At 55.4% G+C, this 25,157-nt stretch overlaps 2 protein-coding genes across 4 annotated transcripts; both read left to right on the forward strand.

Moving 5' to 3' along the window:
• The first annotated feature begins 25 nt into the window (after positions 1 to 25).
• Positions 26 to 10,115, forward strand: ANAPC2 (anaphase promoting complex subunit 2). Its single transcript, XM_027687484.1, has 13 exons — positions 26 to 93; positions 799 to 1,421; positions 1,997 to 2,129; positions 4,241 to 4,415; positions 4,562 to 4,681; positions 5,155 to 5,272; positions 5,354 to 5,535; positions 5,676 to 5,817; positions 6,578 to 6,653; positions 7,231 to 7,434; positions 7,633 to 7,762; positions 8,065 to 8,300; positions 9,620 to 10,115. The coding sequence occupies exons 1-13, from the start codon at positions 28 to 30 to the stop codon at positions 9,830 to 9,832; spliced, it is 2,418 nt and encodes an 805-aa protein (XP_027543285.1). The 5' UTR covers positions 26 to 27; the 3' UTR covers positions 9,833 to 10,115.
• A 4,800-nt stretch (positions 10,116 to 14,915) lies between these two features.
• On the forward strand, positions 14,916 to 24,749 carry TOR4A (torsin family 4 member A). 3 transcript variants are annotated; one of them, XM_027687488.1, is made up of 2 exons: positions 14,916 to 15,023; positions 21,885 to 24,749. In XM_027687488.1, the coding sequence occupies exon 2, from the start codon at positions 21,921 to 21,923 to the stop codon at positions 23,511 to 23,513; it is 1,593 nt and encodes a 530-aa protein (XP_027543289.1). In that variant the 5' UTR covers positions 14,916 to 15,023; positions 21,885 to 21,920; the 3' UTR covers positions 23,514 to 24,749. The 3 variants fall into 3 exon arrangements, with proteins under 3 accessions (XP_027543289.1, XP_027543286.1, XP_027543288.1); XM_027687485.1 differs by lacking the exon at positions 14,916 to 15,023 and adding an exon at positions 17,447 to 17,683; XM_027687487.1 differs by lacking the exon at positions 14,916 to 15,023 and adding an exon at positions 17,447 to 17,679 and having other exon boundaries at positions 21,884 to 24,749.
• The last annotated feature ends 408 nt before the right edge of the window (positions 24,750 to 25,157 follow it).

Below are 25,157 nucleotides of genomic sequence, written 5' to 3' on the forward strand. Positions count from 1 at the left end.
CCCTTCCTGCGGCCCGGCCCGGCCCGCATGGAGCTCTCGGCCGCCTGGCACACGCTCAGCACCGCGCTGGTGCCGCCCGCCGCGCTGGGGCTGGTGAGGGGGATCGGGGGGCCCTCGGGGGGCCCTAAGCTCCCTCCGCACCCACCCGCGGGGCTCCGGCCTCGGCCCCTCCCCGGCCGGGCCCCTCCGCCCCCGGGCCCGCGGGGCGGGCGGAGCCGCCGGGGCTGAGGGAGGAACGGCCCGAGCCGCCGGGGTTGTGCGGGGGGAGAGGGGAAGGGGCGCCTGGGGGTGTTCGGGTGGTGTCTCCTGGGGGCTGTCGGGGTCCCGGGATCCAGCCGGCCCCTCTCCCCATCACCCCAGCCAGGAGAGGGATGTTCCCAAAGGGGCGCAGCTTCCCCGGGCCGAGCTTCTGGTCTGCTCCGCTCGCTCCCCGAAGGAGCTGGCGTTGGCCAAGGAAGGGTTTTGCCCCAGAGCCTGGCCGTGAGGGAAGGTTTTACCACAGTACCTGGCCGTAGAGAAGGTTTTTGCCCCACAGTGTGGCGTTTTCAGGCACCCAAGGGTGGCTTGCAGCATTCCCTCCAGGATGTGTGTCCTGCAGCAGCCACCAGCAGGGACAGCGATGGATGGATGGATGATGGGTGGATGTGTGCAGGTGTGAGCCCTGGGAGGTGGGCGCTGGGCTTCCAGCAGTGGGCTGAGACCCCATCAGGCATCCACCAGGTGCTGTTTGGCAGCAGAGTCCGTGTGTGTGTTCCATCAAATGCTGAACTCAGTGTCCCCCTCCCCTGTCCTTTCCAGGCAGTTCCGAGGCCCGAGGCTGCGGGGCCGCTGCAGGATGCGGAGCTCCGGGTGGCCCTGGACGTGCTGCAGTGCTACGACCTGCACTCGGTGGTGGAGGAGTGGTTCATCGAGGTGCTGCAGACAGACCTGCAGGCAAATATCGGCCCTGAGTTCTGGAAGTGCGTCATCCAGTATGAGAACGCGGCCGAGGAGCCCCAGTGCGCCGCGCTCCTCCTGGACGCCTTCAGTCGGCTCAAGAGCCGCCTGGAGCCCTACCTGAACAGCCTGGAGCTCCTGGAGGAGTGGACCAAGGCTGGCCTGCTCCTGGGCACGGGCGCTCAGACGCTGCGAGAGAAGGTCTACACCATGTTCAAGGCTATCCTCTTCTTCACCACGACCAAATCCTTCCAGGAAATGATCCAGCAGTTCTACAGCCGCACTTTCAGGATCTACATGCGGCAGTGGAAGAAGGGAGAGGATGGAACGACCGAGTGCGAGAGCAGCATGAGCGAGACCGAGCAGGAGAGCGACACAGAGGAGGGTGGGGGAGAGGGCTCGCTGTGCCCAGGCTGCAGCAGCAAGAGGGAGCAGTGCTGGTGCCCCCGAGCCATGGAGCAGTTTCAGCAGCTCAATGACATCCTGTACGTATGTCACGGGGTGGTAGCTGTCACTGGGAACGAGGGAGGGTCTGGATGGGGAGCAGCAGCAGGTTTACTGATTCCTGAGAACCTGAGGAGTTGTGTATGAGGTCAGGCTGTGTCATGGTACTGGGTAGAGAACCTAACACAGCTGGTTTCCAACTGGTGGTTGAACTGGAGCAGATCTTTAGACAGAAGGTTCCTCTCCCTGGATGTGAGAATATTTTGCTCTTCCTCTGAGACCCTCTGACCACAAAGAAACAAACTGGTGGAAGGTGTCCCTGCCTATGACAGGGGGTTGTGCTAGATGATCTTTAAGGTCCCTTTCTACCCCAACCTCTATGAAACTCTTCTATAAAGCTTTCAGTGGCTAGAGAAAAATGTTTGTAAGGAAGACTGGACAGCAGTAGTGTCATGTGTTACATATTTAGTGCCTCTCTGTGGGCTATCAGAGCATGTGAACTGAGGCCTCACCTGTGGAGTGTACAGGGGGGAAGGTGCCCTCAGGTTTTAGATTTTCTTCATTTGCTTGTACCTTTGCTCCCACACGCTCCTGATGGGTCACTCTGTGTCCACAGGCGCCGGCTGAATTTGCTGGAGAGGGTGAGTGCTGATGCTGTCACCACCATCCTGCACAGGATGATCGAGGAGAGGATGGAGCAGCGCTGCCGGGGGGAGTACGAGCACTCCTTCCTCAATGAGTTCCAGGAGGTAAGGTAGGGCTGTGGGCAGCAAGGGCCCTTCCTTTGGAGCTGTGCAGCTGCTGTTGGTTCAGTAGCTCAGGCTTAAAGCAGGTTCCACCTGAAAACACCTGGTCCAGGGCTGTGACTTCCACCATCCCAGGCAGGAAAGGTGGTTTAAACTCTCTGTTCTGATTGCTGCTGGAGGGAAAGGTTTGCTCTGACCTGTGCACAGTGGACAGTTGTATTTCACCTTGTCCAGAGTAACGAGGGAATTTCTGTGGTTCCAGTTTACAAAATCCACAAGTACCACCTGGGCTGCAGAGGGTGAGCCCACAACTAGAATTTGTGTGGCTGTTTTCTGTCCCCTTCACAGTTCCCCTGTGAAATAAGAAGCGAGGATGAGAGAGGATACTCTGGTATTGATCTCACCAGTGGCCACAAGGAGAATTAAAGTCTTTCTTTGCAACTGCCCAGTTGCTTTGCTGTTACTTAAACCAAATTTACGTGAGGCTGTTTACCACTATGACCTTAAAATAAAATTCTCTGGGTTATGGCTCTTCCAGGACACAGTCCTGTGTCCCTCAGTCATGACCTTGCCTTTGCCTGTGTCAGAGAACAAGGTGTGCAGCCAGGTTGCCATACAGGCCAGACCATGGTGGTTGCCCTGGTTTCCTCACTGTTTGCCAGGCCCACTGTTTTTGTTGCCTGCAAACATCAGGAGTCATTTTGTGTTTACTTCCCTTTAGTAGCTCTGTAACACTTTCTTTACTGCACCTCGTATGAAATGCTTTTGGATGAGCTGGAGATTGTTTAAGGATATTTTAAGGGCATCAGACAAAATGCAGCTGCATTCTGCTCATCAGACATTGCAGAAGGTCCCCTTGCTCTCACCTCTTCAGAAGGGCCAGTGTGTTTGGCCACAGAATATTGGAGCGAGTCAGAATTAGGAAGAGACAATTTTAAGAAAAAAAGAAAGCACAAGCCTGGCAATCTAAAGGTAAAATAGGAGAAGTCTGAGAAGCAGGTTGCTCTGAAAGTACAGGTGCTGAGGGCAAAACCCCTTTGCAGACACAGCAGCAGCTGCCTGGAGTGTCAGTTTGCAATCAGGCTGTAACAGGAGCACTTGGAGAAGATAAACCATGGGGAAGAATGGGTTGGTTTGATAGTAATTCCTTAACATCAAGTTGTTTTTTTCAGTTATAGTCCCATCCTTTTGTCCTTTAGGAGAATTCTTTATCAGCTTCTCCACAGTTGTGCCCAGGTCGATGCCCAGGTGTTGGCAGTTCTCAGGTTCATCCTGCCTTGTCATTGGCAGAACTTGTGCATGTCTTCAGTGTTTCCTCAGTTGGGTAGATAATTAAAAATGAGCACCAGCAAAACAGACCTTGACTTAGCATTTTTCTTTCAGGCTGTCAGAATCTGCTTATTAAAAAAATATTAATATCTAGTAGCTGTTAATACTCAAATACTATCCCAGGAAGTACTGTATATTTGCCACCATAATGGGAAAAAACCCATTTCTGGGTATTGTAGTTGAACACCTTTGAAATTTGACAATTACACATTTCTCTGTAGAAAATTAAATCTCAAATATAAAAAGATAACCTTCTGATGCTTTCTGTTCAGGTTTTTATTTTATTATTCAGTGACTAGGCTGGTATTTGAGGTTTCACATGCCTGAGTTTGGCTGGGTGTCTGTGAGCCCTTGGGATGGCTTGTTTGCTTTTCATTGATTTCAGGAACCACAGAAATTTTGGGCCAAGGGTTGTGTGATGGGCAAATTGTTAAATTTCTCATGAAGGGGATAGTTCTGCAAATATAGAATGGGATGGAATTCTGCAAGAATGGAATAGTCTGCAAGTTTTGGAATATACCCTGTCCTTTTTGGAGCCCAGAGCCTGTGCACAGTCCTCAGTTACTCCTTATCTTCTCACACACACCTGCACAGTCCATATCCTGGATCTTTAACTGAAATCCCAGTTATTTCAGCTGGACTTTCTCCAACTCTGGAGATAGATTTGGAGAGCAGCTGGGGGTGAAGCTGTCCTTGTTCCTGCTGGCTGTGTTGGCTGCCTCAGGTGGGTTAAGCGTGGGACATGTTTGTGGTGTTCACACGTGTGTCTCCCTCTCCTCGTGCAGTGGATTGAGAAGGTGATTGGCTGGCTCAGCAGGGTGTTCCTGCAGGATGGGCCCTTGGCACGCTCCTCCCCTGAAGCCAGCAGCACCCTGAAACGCTGGAGGTGCCACGTCCAGAGGTTCTTCTACCGCATCTACGCCAGCATGCGCATCGAGGAGCTCTTCAGCATCATCCGAGGTAGGGTGGCCCAGCCAGTGCTCATTCACCCTTGGACTGGGCCTGGGTGGGTGATAGACCTGTCTGCACCCCCTGAGGGGCCACGCTGCCTCCTCGTGCCTCCCCTCGGAGCGTGGCCCTGCTCCTGCTCACTGCTGGCTTTGCAGATTTCCCGGAGTCGAAGCCGGCTGTGGAGGACCTCAAGTTCTGCCTGGAAAGGACTAACCAGAGGCAGCAGCTGCTCAGCTCCCTGAAAAGTGCTCTGGAAATGCGACTTCTGCATCCTGGTGGGTTTGACATCCCTGCCTGTGTCCTGACACTGTGGGGAGCCTGGGCATGAGCAGGGATCCACTGGGAGCCAGTCTGGTTTCCTGTTTGGTGAGCGAGAGGCAGTCGCTGTGCCCATGGCACGCTCTCCGTGTTCCAGTGGCCATGGGCAGCAGCAGCTCATTGTATCCCAGCCCCTTTCGGCCTCAGTTTTACAGTAGGGTCAGGACCTGAGCTAGAAGTTTAGCTTTGGTCCAGGTGGGCAAAGGCTTCTTTGCTGTGTGTGGTCTGAGCTCCTGACACTGTGTCAGGGCTCAGCTTTGAGCTCCATTCACGGTTGGATCTGTTTTCTCAGACATTCTCTGACAGACATTCCCTGGGGCAGCAGGGCAGGAATGCTTTCTCTGACACCACAGGTCAAACAGAGGGTTTGGACCATCCAAGCCCGTAGTCTGTGCTTCAGGGCTCTGACTCCCTCTGCTCTCCTCTCTAGGAGTCAACACATCCGACATCATCACTCTCTATATCTCGGCCATCAAGGCCTTGCGGGAGCTGGATCCTTCCATGGTTATCCTGGAGGTTGCCTGTGAGCCCATCAGGAAGTATCTGAGGTAGGAGGTGTGCTGGGCAATCTGACACATCCCCGTTCCCTCCCCTCCCCTCACTTGCCCCGTGTCTCTTGCCGTTGGCAGGACTCGGGATGACACGGTGCGGCAGATTGTGGCCGGTCTCACCGGGGATGCTGAGGGCTCCGGTGACCTGGCAAACGAGCTCTCCAAAGCTGACCCAGTGACCCTGGAGAACGGCCAGGAGAGTGATGATGACATCTCAGAGCCAGGGGACTGGGTTCCTGACCCGGTCGATGCCGATCCAGGTGTGATGCCAAGCCCAGGAGTCCTGGCAGCCTGGGGGGCTGAATTCAGAGGAGCAGCTCTTTTGCTGGTCCTCTGCAGCTGAGCTGGGCTGGAGCAGGGCTCTGTTAATCTCTCACTGCTGTCTGCTGGATTCCAATAGGAAAATCGAGCTCCAAGCGTCGTTCCTCAGACATCATCAGCCTGCTGGTGAGCATCTATGGCAGCAAGGACCTGTTCATCAACGAGTACCGCACGCTTCTGGCCGACCGGCTGCTGCATCAGTTCAACTACAGTGCTGAGAGGTGAGGCCTCAGTGCCCAGCCCCAGGGCTTCTCATGGAAAAATCACCTGGGTTTTCCTCTGTTTGCTGTCCGAAGGATAACACCTTCAGACCTCAGTCCTGTCAATGGCTGTTTGTGGAGCCAGGAATGTCTTTGGCCATTTCTTCTGCAGCTCCGTGTCTAGAATTCCTTGTGCTCGCCTCATCTCGGGCTGCTTCCTGCCCAGTCCTGCCCTTGGCTTCTGCTAATGCAGCAGTGTGTAGGAAATTGGAGGCACACACCCCCTCTTAGCTCCATCCCACATGTTGTGGTGGCCCTCCCAAATGGAAGGGATGGGAAGGTCTGTGTTTCTGAAGCACAGGGAGTTCCACCCAATCATGAGCAAGAATTTCTTTACTGTGAGGTGACTGAGCACTGGGACAGCCTGCATAGAGAGTGTGTGAGGTCTCCTTCCCTGCAGATATTCCAAATCCATCTGGACACAGTCCTGAGTGACTGTTCCAGGTGACCCTGCTTGAGCAGCAAGGTCAGACTGAGTGACCTTCCATCCTGAACCATTCTGGATTCGGTCTTCAAAAAGCTGCTGGCCTAGAAGAGGTGCTTTTCCTCACTTGGGTCCTGGGAGCCATCCTGGTCCGATAATGTGCCTTGCAAGGCTTCCTAGGAACGAGTACCCTTGTGCCAGGGACCCCCTTTTTTTGGCTGTGTGGCAAGGGGTGGAGGCCAAGCCAGGCTTGTCCATCCCAGGGAGCCGTGTCTGACCCGTTGTGTCTCTTGCCAGGGAAATCCGCAACGTGGAGCTGCTGAAGCTGCGGTTTGGTGAAGCTCAGATGCACTTTTGTGAAGTCATGTTAAAAGTAACTTCCTTTTTTATTTTTAAATTCAAGTCCAGGGTGTTTGAGCCCATTGGGGAAGGGGAGGGACTTGAGGAGTGTCACAAAAAGGGTCTTTTAGGAAAGTGGGGGCCCCAGAAGGCCAGTAAGGGGGCTCATTTGTGACAGGCAGAAGTGCTTTGAAATCATGTCTGGTTTTTAAGCCCTGTGGGTTGGATTATCGACGCTGGGGAATGGTTGCTCTGGTGCTGTTGTCTCTCCTGCCCTTCCCACAGTAGAGTATCCTGGCATTGAAGAGCTGGGCTCTTCCAGCTCCTCTGGGGTTGGGACTCTGGAGTTTGATTCTCTTGGAGCAGTGTAGGAAGAACACAGGTCTGGAGGGACTCCAGTGAAGGCTTGTGAGGAGTTGTAAGGCCTCCCTCAAATGTTTCTGAGTGTGTAGCCTCATAGTCTCTCTGGTAGACACACGTGATCATGGCATTTCCAGTTTCCCCGTTGTCACTTGGGCACAACGCTATTCCCCTTGTTTAAGTTTCTTCACTAAGGATTAGCAATGACTTGGAAGAGAAGGAGCCACCTGAGGTTCCTCTGGCTGTTCCAGGACATGGCTGACTCGCGGCGCATCAATGCCAACATTCGGGATGAGGAGGAGAAGCTCCCGGAGGAGGAGAGGCCCCCGTTCAGCCTCGTTGCCGTTATCCTGTCCAGTGAGTTCTGGCCACCGCTGAAAGAGGAGAAGCTGGAACTTCCAGAGCAGATCAAGGAAGCCATGGAAGCCTATTCCAAGAAGTATGAGAAGTTAAAGGTGAGGCCACCTTAACCCTCCTTTAGAAAGCTGGTCAGATGTTGTTACATAGCGTGGTTTTTGCAAAGTCCCGTTTGTCATCCTCTAGACTGTAGCTGTTAGTTTGCCCACGCTGTTATGGTGACATTCACAGTAACCCAGCACTTAGTGGTTCCTGCTGGAAGATCTGCTGTGAGTGGCTGCTTCCCCCTTTTCCAGGCCATGAGGACCCTGAACTGGAAGTACCACCTGGGGCTGGTGAGCCTGGATGTGGAGCTGGCCGACCGCACCCTGTCCCTCTCCGTCTCTCCCGTTCACGCCGCCATCATTCTGCACTTCCAGACCAGGAGTGAGTGCTGTGCCACCCTGTCTGTGTGCTTCCATGGGTGGGAAGGCCATGTTCCTTGGGTGGCTGAAGGCTCTGAGAGCCCTGGCAGCAGGACCCAGACTTGTTCCATGGGCTTGGATCTAGCACAGGGCTCAGCCAGGTCTCTGTCACCCATCAGGGCTGCAGCTCCTCACCCTTCTGCTTTGGGCAGTGGCTGTACACAGCTGCTTGTTCCTGCCAGGGCCTCCCCAGCCTCTGACCCAGTCCTGGCGTGGGCAGGTGTCCTGTTCTCTTCTCCTCTCTGATCTCTGTGATCTCTGCAGGCACCTGGACACTGACAGAGCTGAGTGAGGTGCTCAAGGTGCCCGTGACGTCGCTGAAGCGCAAGATGACGCTGTGGCTGCAACAGGGTGTCCTGAGGGAAGAGCCCGAGGGCACCTTCACTGTGATCGAGGAGGAGCAGAAGGACCAGGTGGAGAAGGTCGTTCTGATCGACAGTGATGAGGAGGGGGACTCTGCCATGGCCTCACAGGCTGACCAGAAGGAGGAGGAGCTGCAGGTACCTGTCCCTGTGTCTCGGCTGCTTGTGGAGCTGATGGGATGATGCAAAGTCCTGTTTGATATCTGTATTCACTCCTGTTTAATATCTTTATTGATGATCTGGATGAGGGAATCAAGTCTACCCGTAGAAAATTTGCAGATGACGCCAAGTTGGAGCACAAGTGCTGTGAGGAGAGGCTGAGGGAGCTGGGGGGGCTCAGCCTGGAGAGGAGGAGGCTCAGGGGAGACCTTCTCACTCTCTGCAACTCCCTGACAGGAGGGGGGAGCCGGGGGGGGTCAGGCTCTGCTGCCAGGAACCAGCAGCAGGACAAGAGGGCCCAGCCTGGAGCTGCCCCAGGGCAGGTTTAGGTTGGCCATTGGGAAGAAGTTGTTTGCAGAGAGAGGGATCAGCCCTTGGAATGGGCTGCCCAGGGAGGGGGTGGAGTCCCCGTCCCTGGAGGTGTTGAAGCAGAGCCTGGATGTGGCATCAGTGCCATGGTCTGGGTGACAAGGTGGGGTTGGGTCACAGGTTGGACTCGATGATCTCAGAGGTCTTTTCCAACCCTGTTGATTCTGTGATTCTGTGAAATATCCTGTAGGTTTGGGTTTGGGGAGTCTGATTTAAGATGATGGATTCAATTTGCACTTTGGATTTGCATTTTCTACTGCAAGTGGCTGAGTCCAGCCATGAGGGTTTGGGTTTTGAAGTGGGGCATCCTTGGTTAAGGCTCACTGGTGCAGGTGCTGGATCACAGCCTTCCCTCCAGACAAGTGTCTGGCTGCTGAGTCAGGGAACCACTTGGACATCTCTAGGTCTCTTTTTTTCAGTTTAAAAAAAGAAAAAATCTGAGACATGATTTCATATTTGCAAATGGTCATAACTTGTTTGGATGCACCCCAGCACTTCTGGCTGCCCAAAAGGCTTACCCAGCACCAACAGCTGGATCTCTGCCTTCTCTGTGTTGCGGTTCCTGGACACTTCCAGTGCCTTTCCTGCCTGTGAGTCATGTTTTGTGTGTTGTGCAACACGGGGGTGTCATACTGGTGTTCATCCACGGAGGGTCATGCTTGTGCTGCACGTCAGATCCTGCTTTACAGGATCACAGAGTCATCAAGGTTGGAAGAAACCTTCAGGATCACGTACTCCAACTTTCTAGCTGTGTGTCCTTGGATATCCAAGCTGCTGTTCTTGGATATTCCCTGTTTGAAGACCACATGCTCATGGCTGAAGGCAGAACTTCCTGCCAGCTACAGCCCTGCCCTGCCTTTGGGATATGGGATATTTGCTCCATGGTGGAGGTGTCAGTGTGACTCACTGTTGCTTGTGTCCCTCTGCAGCTGTTCTGGACGTACATCCAGGCCATGCTGACCAATCTGGAGAGCCTGTCCCTGGAGAGGATTCACAGCATGCTGAAGATGTTTGTGATGACAGGCCCCGTGGTGACCGAGATCGATATCCAGGAGCTGCAGGGTTTCCTCCAGAAGAAGGTCCGGGACCAGCAGCTCATCTTCTCAGGAGGGGTCTATCGCCTGCCCAAGAACTGCAACTAGACTGGCAGTGTCCCTGCTGCCCCCTCACCACCCCTGCCCCGTGCCTGTGCTCCACTCTGGAGTGTCACCAGAGTGTCACCAACTCTTGTTGTCCTGCTGGGGGGTTTCTGTGCTCTGGGGGTTTGCTGTGCCCCCTTCCCCACACGGGTGTCGTTTTCCACAGCAGCAGCCTGGGCTGTGCACCCCACAACCTCTGGGCCTGCTCCCCACATTCCTTCCTGCTGAATGTCAGTGCCTGGCCCACTTCACTGGTTAGTAAAGAACAGCAGTCTTCTTTTTCCAACGGCGCCAATTCTTTGCTTTCCTCTTGGCATCAGCCAAGGGCAGGCAGGAAACTCCCCAGTCTGCTGGGCACCAGCTCCCTTTCCTTGGGTCTCCATCTGCAGCCCCAGGAGGTTTTGGGAGGGGGCTGTTGGCTCCAGCTGCTGTCTGGGGCTCTGTGTGTGACTGAAGCAGTGTCTTGCAGCCGGGTGTGAGGAGCAAGACCCTGCCCAAAAGCAAGTGTTGGTGCTGTCTCCTTGGGCTGAGGGAGTGGGGACAACTCCAGGGTCCCCTTGTCTGGGACTCTTAAATTGTGTGGAATAGTTTTATTGTGGGATGAAGAATGCTTGAGAGGGATGAGATGGAGCAGTTCTTCAGGGCAAGTTGGTTAGTCCTGGAGAAAAGCAAGTGGCTTATCCAGGCAGTGGCAGGATTGCTCTGCCATGGCACAGATACCTCTGTGTCCCAGCACCATGGAGCTGCCCTGGGGCACATCCTCCTGGTGAGCTTCAGAGCTGCACCACTCACAAGGCAGTTGGATGGGATAATCCCTGAGCTCCTGGTTAAACATCCTGCCCCCCCCGGCTATGGAGCTGTGGGTTTCAGGACTGTGTTCCAACTCCACTCCATAGTGTTCGGGCTTCCTCAGTCCTGAGTTTTGCTCAGGAGGAGGAATGTGCTGGGGAAATCTGGCTTTCACTAAAAATTTGCTTTCTGTGAAGCCAACAATGAGTTTCCACAGCCCAAGGAGTCTTTCTTCTCCTGTGCTGAATTTTCTGTCCCAGCCTGTGGGCGCTGCAGCAGCTGGAACTGAGATACCACAGTGGAAAACAAGGGAGCAGCCTGTGAGCCTGGCCTTGCATCCAGGGACTTGTGGAATGTAGAATCAGCCTGTATTTAGCCTTCAGCCTTGTTTTTCAGTGCCTAAAGGCTCACAGGTCCCACCCTGTGGACACCCTTCCTGCAGCCACAGGCAGTGGGGTGCAGCACTTCTCTCCCCCTTGGGCACGTTGGTGTTTTTTCCTACGTGGGGGTCCCATGTTTTTGTTCCCTGGTGGCACTTTGGCCCAGGCTGGTGTGGGGGTGGCACTGGGAACTCTTTGCCGTGTTCTGTTGTGAAGGTTAAAATGTTCCTTGTGCTGAAGGAGATCTGGTAATAACTGAATAAACCCCAGTCTGTGAACAGGGGGGACGTAACTCCAAGAAAGATAAAGAGCAGGGAATGGATGGACGTCCATGCCTGAGGAGCCCCACGGGACCCTGGTAGGACACTGGATGTCATTTGAGGTTGGGTGGGGTGTCCAGGACACACCACTGGCCTCATAATTTCTGTGCCCAGCCTGGGATGGGGCTGGGTCATCCCTGGGACACACATTCTGGGGACCACGTATGGAACCACAGCTGCCTTAACCCCAGGCAGGTCCTGCTGCCTGCTCGGAGCTCCTGCAGCAGGTCCTGGTGGGCTTCCCCTTGCAGAAAACACCTCCTGGGGACTTCACATTCCCTCAGGCTCCTCATGCCCTTGCTCAGCTCTTGCTTAGACCCTCACCCACCACTGAATAAACCCCAGCAGCCATAAGTGCCCGGGCTCCATCCGAACTCACCTGCCCTGGCAGGGCAGGAGGGAAGGAGAACGGGCAGAGAGCCCCAGGCCTGACCTCCTCTCTGATATGCTTTGGGTGCAGAGCCCCAGGGCTGCATTTCACACGTTGTTTTATTTCACTCTGTCATGAAAGAACACTGTTTGAGCCCATGGCAGCACCTGGCAGGGCCGGCACTGCGGGTCAGCGGGGTCAGTGTCTGGCAGCCCGGGGTGTGCCAGCCCACGTCTCACTCCCTGCTTGGTCACTGCCCAGAGAGTGTCTGGACAGGCTGTGGCTGCGACAGGGCGGGGAAACAGCTCTTTTTGATCCTTGGAGATCAAAGAAACTCCAGTTTGGAGCAGGGCTGCTGCAGCAGGGCTGTCCCCAGAGCCGGGCTGGCTGTGAGGGAGGGGGCTGTGGGTGACTCAGGGCCTTGGCTGTGTCTGCTTTGCTTATGGATGCAAAAATACTGATTGATTTACGTGTGGGTGCAGGTGGATTCATTGCTCCTGCAGCACTTCCTCACCCCCAAGGGGTGTGGGGTGTTGTGTCCTCGCTGTGCCCTATCCCAGCAGCGTTCCAGCCCTGGCCATGCTGTGGAAGGGCACGGGATGAGCCTCATTCCTGCCCTGGCTTTTCCCAGCTGCCCTGATGGGATGGATCCATGGGGTGTGATGAGTTGGTCCATCCTGAGCCAGGGGATGAGCATTGCCCCAGCTGAAGGGACCTGGAGTCTCTCCTCTCCCCACGGGAGGTCCCGGCACGGCGGAGCCAGAGCCACCAGCTGAGCTGCAGTGTGGTCGTTTCAAAGTGTTACAACAGGAAAAACTCTGGTTTAATGACTGCTTTGGCTTTTATGGAATGTCAAAGTCTTAAAATTAATTGAAACAAGCTGGAAATGTGATTTTTTTCAGCCTGATGGAGGAAGCTGGGGAAAAAAGAAAAAAAAAAGAAGGGCTTTGGGCTCTTCTTTCTGCTGTTTGCTGTGCAGTTGTGTTGCTCCAGGCTGGAGCTGTGTCTGCTGGTTGAGGCAAAGCCCTGTCCCACGTCCCTTGCCTTCACAAATCTCTCCTCCTTTGGAAGAAAGAAATAAAAAAATATTTATAGCTAAAAAATGCATGTAAAGTCATAGAATCACAGACTCATAGAATGGCTTGGGTTGGAAGGGACATTAAGGATCATCTCGTTCCACCCCCTGCCATGGGCAGGGACACCTTCCACCAACCCAGGTTGCTCCAAGCTGCCCTTTAACACTTCTTTACTCAGATGCTTGGAGATGGCTCCAGTTCCTCGGGGGTGTTTTACAGATGCCCTTGGTGACCAATGCAAACCCTTCTGTGCCCCCTGTTTCACATGGGAAGGTGTTACAGTGGTTTTCTCTGATGATCACTCATGAAACGAGTCCATATTGATGGCACTGGGAGATGCATCAGTTACTGTCCCACTGCTGCAGGCACTTGCTGCTCTCCAATATTTTTGAAATTATTTCCCAGATTTTCCAGTTTTTTTCCCTGATGTACCACTTCTTTTTTCCCAAGTGAAAAGCAGTGTGAGCCCACAACTTCCCAATGCTGGTCCCTGCCCTCTCTCACTGCCACCCTCGTGCTGGGCCTGGATGGTGCCTCATGGCACGGCCATGACCTTCCCTTTGGCCCCACCGTGTCTGGCACGTGAGGGGCTGAACCTGCCAATCCCATTTTTCTTAGTTTTTACCTCTTTTTTGTTGTTTTAGTGAGGTGGGGATGGAGCTCAGCTGGAGGAGAAAGAAACAGCAGCTTTAACTTGGGTTTTAGGAGCCGTCATCTGACTCAGCGCCCCTTGAACAGCTTGAAAAGAAGAAATAAGATAAAAATCCTCTCACAAAGAGCACTGGCCCTCCTTTACCTTGGTCTATTTATAAACTGTTTAGAAGGGCCACGATAACCCAAGCAGGATGCGGTGTCCCTGCAGGGGACATTCCCCGGCCCACGGATAAACTGTTTGGGTTATTTCAGATGTGTTAAAGCAGGGGCTGCTTGTGGAGGCTGGAAATTTTTGCTAAGGGTGAGATTAGGAAGAGTGAGGGGTCCAGCAACAGCCCTGGGACTGCATCTTGCCCAAGGAATTGCTGGATTTCTGCAGGGTTTAGGATTCAGAAGGGCTGACGGTGTGGAGGGACCCCGGGGGAGCGAGGGGCTGCAGCAGCAGCAGTTCAGGGCAGATCAACCCAAGGTGGGTGATGTAAAATGAGAAAAAACCATCCTGCAGCCCAAGCCATTGCTAAAGTGTCCATGGAGCTGGTGGGTCACACTGCAGAAGGGCAGCTCCATGCTCAGGAAAAGGACCTTTGGCTCTGGGAATGACCCTGCAAGGCTGGATCCTGCACCTCTGCCAGGGGCTGCTGACCCCGTCTGCATGGGCAGTCCCACACCAGGGGATCTGCTGCTCACCACAGATCAGATTATTTTATCATATACTTTTAGTTCTTCCCTTTTGGGGGCCACAGGGCCTCTCGGGGGTTTCTGTATCCTCGCCCCATTTCCCCTTCTCCACTTGCAGCCTCTCCCTTTTACTTTTGGGACTCCCTGCCCGCTCCAGGCTTTGCATCCATAGGCCATGTTTCTGATCTCTACATCCATTTTCCTGACAGCTTTGCAGCTGCTTTTAGTTTGTTTTTCTGACAGATTTCCTCTTTTTTGCAGAATTTTTTCCAGGCAAGGCCAATGCTGCGGGTGTGGGAACTGCTGTTTGTCCTGGAGCTGCTGGGACTCACCCTGGACCCATTCTGGGCACCCACAGCCCCCTCAAAGGGACCTGCTGGCTCTGGGGGGTTCATCCATATAATTCTGGCTTCCTGGGGTGCAGAAGGGTGTTTGCCCCAGAATGCAGCTGCTGCTACTCAGCCCTGGAAGTGTTCAGGCTGAACAAGTGACGTGCCAAAAAATGGAGAAAAGCCCTAAAATTATCCTATAAGTCTGTGCCCAGGGGCACGAGGCCGTGTGGCCACCCAAGCTCTGGTGATGCCTCTTGGTGGGTACCAAACCAGGGGGTGTCCATCACCTGGGGGGTGCCCAAACCAGTGGGTACCAGTCAGAGGTTGGTACCAAAATCTCAGCTCGGAGCTGCCATCTCTCCGTCCCCGGGACTTCCTTGCCCCGTGGCCCCTGTGTGCCCCCGGCGGGGCAGAGCCCTGGCAGAGGCTGTGTTTGCGCAGGATTTGCATCCGTGGCCGCAGGAAGGGCCGTGGCCCCGCGGCTCGTCCCCATCCCGGCCCGGCGCCGCTTCCTCCCTTCGTGGGGCCCCGACGGGGGGGTCGGTCCAGCCTCGGCACCATCAGGGACACGGGGAACAGGGCTCGTGGTCCCGCGGTGAGTGGGGGGGACTGGGGTTGGGGGGAGAGAGGGCTGATCCCGCTGCACCCCTCCCGGCCCTGCAGAGACCCCTCTGCACGTCCCTGCCCCCCCCGCTCTGCTCACACACGGCCCCCCAAAGCTCTGCCCCCCCAACTGCACTGCCCTCAATGCCCACATGTGCCCCTCCCTTTTGCACAGCTCCCCCCAGGCACACAGCCCTCTCTGTTTTAGGGGGGGACTCCCCATTGTGCTGCCCCTCATACGCTGCCCCAGCAGCCCCCACCCCCCTGCAGTGCCCCCCATGTACAGCACCCCCAGCTGCACTGCCCCTGTGCCTGCGTGTGCCCCCCAGCATGTCCCCTCCCCGTGGCACAGCAGCTTCCCACACACTTTGGGGTGCTGGAGGTCCCCAAAGCCCCGTGGGGGGGACACAGCCCAAGGCAATATTTTGGCTGGGAACGTGAGCAGGGGCTGTTTTCCACCATCCTGCCCCCCTTGTCCCCCCCTGCCCGACGGGCCATGCTGGGGGGACATCCCCCTATGGGACACCTCTTGGTGCCAGCCCTGCCCCTGCCCTCCCCAGGTGCTCCCTGGATGTTTTGGCAGCCACTCCAGACTGAGCTGGTGATTTTGGAGGCCCGCTGGCACTGACACCAGGATGGTGTCCCCAGCTCTGCATCACCCCATCACCCCACAGCTCTGCTTGGCCCTGGGTTGGGCACAGCCTGGCAGTGGCCGTGCTGCTCCTCCAGATCCTTGTCCCCATGTACCATCGAGCTCCCCCAGCACCGTGGGTGCCCCAGGGTGGTCAGTCCCACGTCCCTGTTGTCACCAGGAGCTCCTCACCCTCTGCTCCAGCCGTGGCCCCAGCAGTGCTCTCTGTCCCCCAGCTCAGGAGGGGTTCAGCACCCCCATTTCCTGGGCAGGGTGCACATCCCTCATGGGCACTTCCAGCCCTGCTTCCACCCTCCCTGGGTTTCCTGCTGCATTTCGGAGGCTTCCTGCCCCCTCCATAGGGCGCTGGAAGGGATCAAGCTCCTTCCCAGTTACAGCAAGACAGTTTTTTCTGGGCTGTTGAGGTTCACTGACAGCCCTCAAGAGAGAGTGGCAGTTCCTTGCTCCTCTAATTTAGCTTCTTTTAGAGTTTCTTTGGGGGGCATTGTGTTTTGGAAACTTTTTTTAAAATGGTTTTCAACCATGCTGCTCAGAGGAAGCTCTTCCTTCTCAAAAACCTGAATTAGCCAGAAAAGCATCTTTTTTCACAGCTGCTCCCAAAACTTCCTCCTGAAGGGACTTCTGCTCGGGGTCAGCCCTGCTGTGTTCCCTGACCCCGAGGGCAGCTCCCAGACACTTTGTGCCACTGGCTTTGCTCCAGCTGAGCTCCTGCACCTTCATGACACAGAAATCCCCACATTTGCAAGGATTTGTTAGGCAAATCCCCACTGGCTCCAGCAGAGGCACATCCAGCTGCCTGGCATGGGGCTGGGGAGACTTTGTGAGTCCAGGCTGGGGGGACCCTGCTTGGAGCATCCCCTTACCCAGCCAGGTTGGGATCTGTGCCCTGATGCTCCAAAACATCCCAAATTCGTTTTTTTCCCCCCTTATTTTTGGTCTTGTGCAGCTGGGGGGAGCAGGTGCCAGCTGGAGGGTTATTCAAGAATAGGAGCTTGAAATGCCAGCAAGAGATTGCTTTGGGCTGCTCTGGCTTGACCAAATAAATGGGCTTGTTTTGGGGGGAAAAAAGCCTTGGCCGGGTTGTGCAAGCGCAGGTAAGAGGTGAGAGTTTCCAGGGTGTGTTTGTTAGGGCTAAAAGAAAGGTGAGTGCAGGTGGAGGTGAGGAGGAGGTGCCGTGATGACCCTTTGCACTGCTGGGTACAGAAACACCCCCACTGCTTCCTTCTCTCTGAGTGCAGCCGATGGACGAAGTGGTTTTCCCCAGGCAGTTTTTGTGCCCACAGCAGAACTTGGTCCCCCAGCAGCCGTGCAGCCTGGCCCGGGCTGTCCCCATGTCCCCATGTCCCCATGTCCCCATGTCCCTGTGCTGCAGGGCCAGGGCTGCCAAGGGGCCAAACCCCTCCGTGGGGTGAGGAGGGCAGCGGAGCAGGACCTGCCCGGGGACAGACGAACCGACCGCTCCGGACTTGCTATTTTTTTCCAGACTCGCTGTTTTTATAGACTCACTCCTTTTCCCCCATATTCCCTCTGTGTTCTGCTCTCCCCGTTTTCCTGCTGCTGAGGTCTCTCACCACGAGCTGCAGCGGCGCCGGGTGAGCCCCGATGACCTCCCTTGGCAGCGCCACCGCTCTGACCTTCTCGGTGGCGGGTTCCTGGCTCATGACTAATGACACCCCGGAGGGTGGGGATGTTTTGCCCACTCTCCGGGCTCTCGGGGCGGTGAGGGCGATGAGCTCATCCCGCTGCCCTGACCCGCGTTTGTTCGCACGACGTGACGGGGTTTGAGCGACGGCGGGGAGACGGAACCGGCCGGCGGCCATCCCATGGCACGGGGAGAAGGAAGTGCTGCTGTCGGCCACTCCTCCTCACAGTTCCTCTCTGGGGACGCTTTTCTGCGGATGAGAGCAGGGCCGGAGCAGCCGCCGGCCCGTGCGAGGCCGCGGGCTCCGCTGGGCGGACGGAGGGGAGCGACAGTGACCGGCCCCGACGGAGACCCGACGGTAACTGCGCTGGGTTCGGCTCCCCCGCCCTGCTCCCCCCACCCCTCGGGGGCTCACCGGGGCACCCCCCGGCTCCTTCGAGCCCCATCTCCCCGGCGCTGCCTTCTGCGCGTCCCCGGTGACTCCTTTCCAGCAAAAACCCCCCCAGTTTTGGGGGGATGCTCCTGTTCCCGATTGTTTTAGGATGCTTCGGGCTCTTTCCCTCCGCTTGCTGCCCTTCCCGTTGGTCTTGGCTTTGCTGCCCTTCTCGTCGGTCTCGGCAGAAATTAGGGCTGGGAACGGGGCCGCGGGGTTTGATGGTGAACGGGCTGTTGGGGGAGCACAGGGAGAGGGTTTTATGTCGCCTTGGTTGTCACCCTGCGCTGTTTTTGGGGAGGGTGGACGCCTGCACACCCCAAGCTCCAGCCCTGAACCGAACCACGTTGCTCAGCTTGTTCCCAGACGGGGCCCCCGGGGAGCTGCAGCTCGGGGTGCCGGGGCCCTGCTGGCCTTTGCCAGCATCCCGGATTTCTGCTCCCAGCCGCTGATCCCTGTGATCCACAGCTGCCTCTACAAGGGGCTCTTTTGTTCTGCCTTACCCCTGGAAATGCTCGTTTTTGGATGGAGGGGCTCGGATCCCACCCGGGGGCAGGGGGGTGTCAATCTTTAGGCTTTTCCAGCTGTTCCCTTTTCCCAGCAGCTTTGCTAACCCAAGGAGCCTGAGACAGGGGTGCAGCTCCCCCTTCTCCAGTGCCATCCTCGGGATTCAGCAGCACTTTAACCAGGGATATGTTTCTCCAGCTGCCAACAGAACACTTCCCACCGGCGGGTGCCGGGGGCTGCCCCATCCCGCTCCCCTCCCTCTGCCTCCGGCTGCCCACACAGGCTCCTCTGTTGTGGAAACCTTGTTTTGGAGGAGCAGGGTGACACACGAATGCAAACACTGGGGGAAGAGCTAAAGGAGGAGAGCTGGAGGCTCCTCAGCAGCGTTTCCAAGTGCACGTTCTCCTGCAGTGTCCGGGCTTGGCACGGAGCAGTGACTAATGGTGTTTACACGAGCACTGGGATGCTGCAGACTGAATTCCCGGGTTCTCTTTCCTATGCTTTTCACCAAACAGTAAATTAAGCTGCCCAGAGTGCATTGCTGCAGGCTGGCACAGCCTCCTGCCCCAGCCCTGATCCGACACTGAGCGTGCAGGGGCTGCTCTTAGAAAATTCCAGTCCTATGTAAATACCAGCAGGTATTAGCGACTGAGTCACGGCATTAACAGGGTTATTATGTGCATGACTGGACAGATTCCTTACTGAGGATGGGATTTTGTCCTTCCACCCTGCCTTGCTTGGCTCATCTGGAGGGTTGGGCATCCTGTGCTGGTGGTGGGATGGATGTGCTGTTTGGGCTCTTGGGAAGGAGGGTCTTGAGCATCTCCTGGCTAAATCAGCACTCAGTCCTCACTGCTTCCCATCAGCCTTGCAGGGGTTACAGGCTCTCTGCATGGACATGGCAGTGAGAGCATCTGCTCTGGGTGTGAGGAGTGAAATCACTTCATGCTTCAGCTGGGGCTGCATCCAGCAGCATCCATGAGGAGTGCTTGGGGTGTCCCATGTTTCCCTGCCAGGAGAAGCCTTCCAGGACTGAAAGGGAGCCTATGACCAAATTTTCAGCAGAGTCTGTTGTGATAGGACAGGGGGTGATGGTTTTAAACTAAAAGAAGGTGGATTTAGACTTAGATATAAGGAAGGTTTTTACCTTCCTGAGGGTGGTGAGGCCCTGGCACAGGTTGCCCAGAGAAGCTGTGGCTGCCCCTGGATCCCTGGAAGTGTCCAAGGCCAGGTTGGATGGGGCTTGGAGCAACCTGGGCTAGTAGAAGGTGTCCCTGCCCATGGCAGGGGGATTGGAATGAGATGAGCTTTAAGGTCCCTTCCAACCCAGACTTTTCCATTAGTCTGTGTTCTTTCTGCTCCCTAAAACTTTTCCTGTAAATTTCCACAGCCTCCCCCTGGCATTTAACCAGCTCCCTCTACACCTGCATGTGTTTGGGGCTGAGAAAGCTTCCCCCCGTGTTTGTGTCCATGTGTGGCAGGGCCCAGAGGGTGTTCTCAATCCCAGGCTGAGCTCTGCAGTGTCCCAGCTCCCTGGGGACCTGTGCTGGTCTGTGCCACAGGGGCTGCTCCCCAGCTGCTCTGGGGACAGCCATCCATTTGGGGACCTTCAGGCCCTGTGTGAGCAAGGCAAAGTGTGCAGGATGGAGAGGAGCAAGGGTGTGATGGCAGCGTGGTGCGGGGACAGCCCAGGGCTCCCAGTGGTATCCTGGGTGATGGTTGCATCCTGCTCTCCTTCCTGGTGCCGCCTCAGGGCCTCCTCCGGATCCCGTCTGGCTGGTTTTGCCTTTGCACACCAGATCCTGCACAGGGTCAGGAATTAGGTCAGCAATTAGCACTCAGGGTTAATTGCTGCACAGCAATGGCAGGTCCAGCAATGAGCGCTGGACTCACCTGGCTCGGTTCAACCAGCCACTGGCACATGGTCCTGAGACCAGCCTGTCCCTGGAGTGGGGGTGAAGGCTTCAGAGGCTTCCCAGCATTTCAGAGGAGCCAGGAAAGGTGCAGGGTGAAGCCAGGCTCTGGGAGTGTTTCCCCTCGGGCTCGGAGCGTGCCGGCGTCAGCCTCGCGCGGGGGAAGCAGAACCTTCTCTGGAACGTGACTTTGTGCAGGTTGGTGGCTTCCTGCTGAACTGAAACGAGTTAATAAGAAACCCTCTGGGACCTCCTCCTCCCCAGAGACGTGGTGCTTTGGCAGGGCCCAGGGTCGATTTTTCTGGGTGGGTGATGAAAGCAGCTTTTCCCGCCCTGCCCGCGCCGGTTTCCTGCTCTCGGGGCCGGCAGCGTCACCGCAGCAAAACCATCCCTTGCGTCAGTGCTGCTGCGGTCCAGAGGTGGAGGAGAAACACCCTCCCACTGTGACACAGCTTCTGCCACCACCAGCTTCGTGCCAGGCAGGCACGGAGCCCTCCCTGGTGCTGCAGCACGTGGAGGTGGTTGTGTGTGGGGTCCTGTGCTGTGTGGCTGCAGCTGGGGCTGGAGGGCTGTGTTCTCCTGGGGGCTTCCCCCAATGGCTCTGTGCTTCTTGTCATCACACCCCACTGCTGGAGCCTCTCCTCTTCCTCCTTGTTTGCCAGCTGAGGTTTGTCCATGTGTTCTCCACGCAGAGGGGTGTTCCCAGGGTGATCATGTCCCTGCACTCTCCTGTGCAGCTCTGGGGTCTCCTGTGGGAGGGACACGGTGGCTGCTGTGTGTCCAGGGGTGGGAGTGTGTGGGCAGGGGCAGGGTTGGGCTGTGGGGGTATCAGGGTCACAGAATCATTAAGGTTGGAGAAGATCTCTGAGATCCTTGAATCCAACCTGTGACCCAACCCCACCTTGTCACCCAGACCATGGCACTGATGCCACATCCAGGCTCTGCTTCAACACCTCCAGGGACGGGGACTCCACCACCTCCCTGTGGGGCAGCCCTGCTCCTCTCCCCACAGCCATGTGCTGCTGACAGGCTTAGTCACACCCACGTCGGTTCTCTGCAGCCTCTCTGAGCCCTTCCCATCCAGGGGCAGCTCTCCCTGCTGGCAGGGCTGGTGCTGCTTGGCATACCCAGTGGAACAGCTGGGAAAAATCCTCCCCCAGGAGATGCTGTGCCACCACAGCCAGCATGGCAAGAGTCTTTCCACAGGCTTACTCCCACACCCCGAGAGGTCTCTGTGGGTGTACCAGTGACTGTTCCTAGAGGGGTGGGGGTGTGTGCTGGCACAGGGGTGTGGCTTTGTGTCTTCCTTAAATTTAGCAGGTGTAGGGAAAGAGGACTGGGCGGCTCTGGTTCAGAGCATGGCTCAGTCTGTCCTGCTGTCCTGCCTCTTCCTCACGGTGGAGCCTCTGGCTTTGGCCTCAGCCAGCTCTGACCTTTCCTTCTGCACTTGAAGGCAGGGTTGGTTTTGTGTTACACATGCATTTGCATTTACTTATACTGAATTTCACCTGTGGTTTTGCACATCTAGACCACCTTCCAGAAAGTTAGCTTAGGTCTGAAAGTCTCTCTCTGCCACCTTGCCACTGCTGATTGCTACAGGTAATTGTTCTGTCCATTAGAAAGTGGGTTATCTGTCTGATTTCACTGTCATTGGTCACTTCCTGATCTGACAAAGATTGATTTTATATTGTTCTTTTTCTTTTTAGAGAGATGATGTGAATGGGCTGCAAGAACCCAACGAGATGGATGGAGAGCTGCCCTGTGCTGAGGTGGATGGAGCAGTGTCCTCTGCCACAGCAGCGGATCTGGGAGGGGAGATGCCCTGTGTGGAGAGTTATACTGAAGGAGAAGTGTCCAGCGCCCAGAGAGATGCAGAAGGAGAGATGACCAGCACAAAAGAAGAGGAAGCTTGTGCTGAGGGCAGTGTGGAAGGAGAGATTCCTGGCACTGACAGTGACGGGGAAGGAGAGAATCCAGGCACTGATAGTGATGGGGAAGGGGAGATGCCCTGTGCTGAAAGTGATGCAAAGGAAGAGGCATCTTGCTCTGAGAGCGATGGGGAAGAAGTACCAGAATCTGGAATCCCTGCTGCTTCAAGGAAAATAACTTCTCTCTCCTCTCCCCTGCGGGCGATCATCCGCCTGCGGCAGCGGTTCCGCGTGCAGAAGAAAAGCCGCCTGCACCTGGAGCTCCCTCGGGAAAAGCCTGCGGAGTTTGTCCACACGAGGCTGCTCCAAAGGCAGCTCTCCCTGAGCAGAACTGGCCTGTATGGCCCTTCCATGTCCCTCTTTAACCAGACAGGCTTTGAAACCTCCCAGTACTTCACTTTCGACACGTCGGTGGAGCAGCACGCGCTGAAAAAGTGCCGGCGGAAAAAGAGCCGAAGGAAATCTAGGATGGTCCTCTATCCAGACAAAACAAAAAGGTACCTTCCAACAGAGGAGAAGAGCAAGGCAAAACGCTGCCTCTTCTTGCTCATGGCCATTATGTTCTTCCAGATTCTCAATGCAATAGAGAACCTGGATGATAACCTCCAAAAATACGACCTGGATAGTTTGGAGAAAACAATGCACCGGGAAGTATTTGGGCAGAAGGTGGCTGTGGAAAGTATTGTGGAATTACTGAAAGACTATCTGGCTACCCACATCCACAACAAGCCTCTAGTCATCTCTTTAAACGGCCCGACGGGAGTTGGGAAGAGTCACGTTGGCTGGCTGCTGGCCAAACATTTTCGTTCTGTCATGGCCAGTGACTTTGTGCTGCAGTACTTTGTGATGCACCACTGCCCCAGCGGGGTGGCTCCTCTGACCTGTGAAATAGATCTGTCGGAGAAGATTTCTGACATCGTGACAAGAGCTGAAATAGAGGAGAAGACGCCACTGTTTATTCTGGATGAGGTGGAACTCATGTCTCCGGTCCTGCTGGATACTCTCGGCCGATTCTTTGAACCCAATCAAACCAACGAGTTCCTCAATGCCATCTACATTTTAATCAGCAACATAGGAGGTGGTGAAATAACGAAGTTCCTTACCCAGAACGACTCTGCTGAGCTCCTGCGTCAGCACCGAGGAGCTGAAGAGCTGGTGAGCATCATCCAGCCGGTGCTGAGCGACGTCCACCCCCTCTGGAAGTCTGTAGACATCGTCCCTTTTGTTCTGCTGGAGAAGACTCACGTCATAAACTGCTTCCTAGAGCAGATGAGGAGGGAAGGGCTGTACCCCGACCAGAAGCACCTTGAACATTTAGCGAATCAGCTCAGTTACTACTCTGCAGGGGACAAGCAGTACTCCAGGACAGGCTGCAAGCAGGTTGTGGCCAAAGTCAACCTCCAGTAGGGATTTACTGCAGAGAGACCAAGCCCTGCTCTCAGGATTGGCCACGCTGTGGGGTTATGGAGGGGTATGTTACATCAGGCTGTGGTCAAGGTGTCCTTTCTCAGCCCTGCACTGACTCTGTCCTGGTCAAGGTGGAGGGACGGCAGCCCAGACAACCCTGTTCTCCTCCTCAGGCTTCACTTGTTCCTGATGTTCCGTGAATAAGGAAGGGCAAGAAAGCCCAAACCACCTCCCAATAACTGTGAGATGCTTTGTTCCTCACATTCTCATTGGGATACTGGTCATTAGGGAGTTGTGAGGTGGCATCAAAAGCTGCAGGACCTAAAGAGGAGGATGAAACAATTCCTGGGTTGCTGCCCCTGCAGAACACGTCGCCTCCCGTGTCTCACTCCCTCCCAGGCTCACAGTCACCAGCTCTTTGCTGTTCTTGGTCCTGGCTGGTGTGTGCAGAGCAGAGGCAGGGCTGGACACCTGGGGGAACTGAGAGAATTTGTGGCTCCTGCTCCCCCAAATCATGGGCAGGCAGAGCTCTGCTTTCCGCACCTCCTACGTGACCACATCCTCGGGAGAGCGCTGTTCGGATCTGCTCCTGGGCTGGTGCTCTTCTGAGCTCATACCTGAGCTCACCTTTGGCACCTGCAGTGAGTTTTCTGCCCTGCAGGTCTGTTTGGGCTCGCCTTGGAGCCTGCTGGGCTGTGCCAGCCGGTGCAGGAGTAACCTCCGGATTATTTCAGGTCTGGCAGTGACAACTCGTCCCCAGAGCTCTTCTGCTTTTTGCTCTGGGTCCACGTCACTGTGCTCGTTATCTGGAAAGCCCAGAATAGCAACTGATGTATATTAAGCAACATACACTGGAAAAGACAGTTTGGGCTGCCTGGGCCTATGCAGTGGGAATGCTTGGGCTTGTTCCCAGCCCTGTGAGGCCAAGAGGAGGCTCTTTGCCAGCAAGACCGAGGTGAGAATTCAGCCTGGGAGCACCTCGGGAAGGGCACATGTCCATGTTTTGAGCAGGCAAACTGAGCAGGTATTTATGACATCGTTTTTTTCAGGTTTTGGTTTTGTGCAAGGTTTCTACAATTTGCTGTGAATTCCCACATAGGTAACCCTGTGGATGTTTGCACTGGGTGTTTGATTCACCTCTTGCTAATTGTTGGTCTCCAAAGACTCTGTCACAAACCCCTGCTTCCAGAGCTATTGTCAGGAATAAACCCAAACTATCCTGAATAAAATAATTCAAAGTGCGTTTCCTTTATTGTATTGAAATGTGGTTTTCCTCTCAAATTTCTCTGGCACTGCCATGCCTGTGCTTCCTGGTGGCTTGGACTGGGAGCAAGAGCTTACAGCTTTGCTGCAGGTTTTTTGCAGGCCACTTTGAGGTGCTCCTGGTGAGCCCAGTCCCAAACCCACACAGTGCAGCAGTGCCACAATCTGGGCACTGCACAGCTCCTCCATCTAAGCCACCTCCTAAATTTAAGTGTCCTCAAAAACCAGTGTGTGTGAGCTTAGAGAGACTTTACTACCAGGACAGTTAAGATGTTTTTGTCCTGGATAAGACACAACTCAGGAACCAGGATTCTCCTCCTCTCCCAGCTGGGAGAGGGACAGATGTTAGTTCTGGTTTTTCAACCAAGGTCTCTTGTTTCT

The sequence above is a fragment of the Neopelma chrysocephalum genome, unplaced genomic scaffold (genome assembly GCF_003984885.1).
Source record: "Neopelma chrysocephalum unplaced genomic scaffold, ASM398488v2 Primary Assembly neopelma1_74, whole genome shotgun sequence".
NCBI classification, from domain to species: domain Eukaryota; kingdom Metazoa; phylum Chordata; class Aves; order Passeriformes; family Pipridae; genus Neopelma; species Neopelma chrysocephalum.

What these genes read in the sequence shown, in the direction of transcription:
- ANAPC2 (XM_027687484.1), top strand. Translation starts at nt 28, where the DNA reads ATGGAGCTCTCGGCCGCCTGGCACACGCTCAGCACCGCGCTGGTGCCG. An exon ending in CGCCCGCCGCGCTGGGGCTG is followed by an intron (nt 94 to 798) that starts GTGAGGGGGATC and finishes TGTCCTTTCCAG; the next exon opens with GCAGTTCCGAGGCCCGAGGC. An exon ending in CAGCAGCTCAATGACATCCT is followed by an intron (nt 1,422 to 1,996) that starts GTACGTATGTCA and finishes CTGTGTCCACAG; the next exon opens with GCGCCGGCTGAATTTGCTGG.
- TOR4A (XM_027687485.1), top strand. Translation starts at nt 17,507, where the DNA reads ATGGCACGGGGAGAAGGAAGTGCTGCTGTCGGCCACTCCTCCTCACAG. An exon ending in GCCCCGACGGAGACCCGACG is followed by an intron (nt 17,684 to 21,884) that starts GTAACTGCGCTG and finishes TTTTCTTTTTAG; the next exon opens with AGAGATGATGTGAATGGGCT.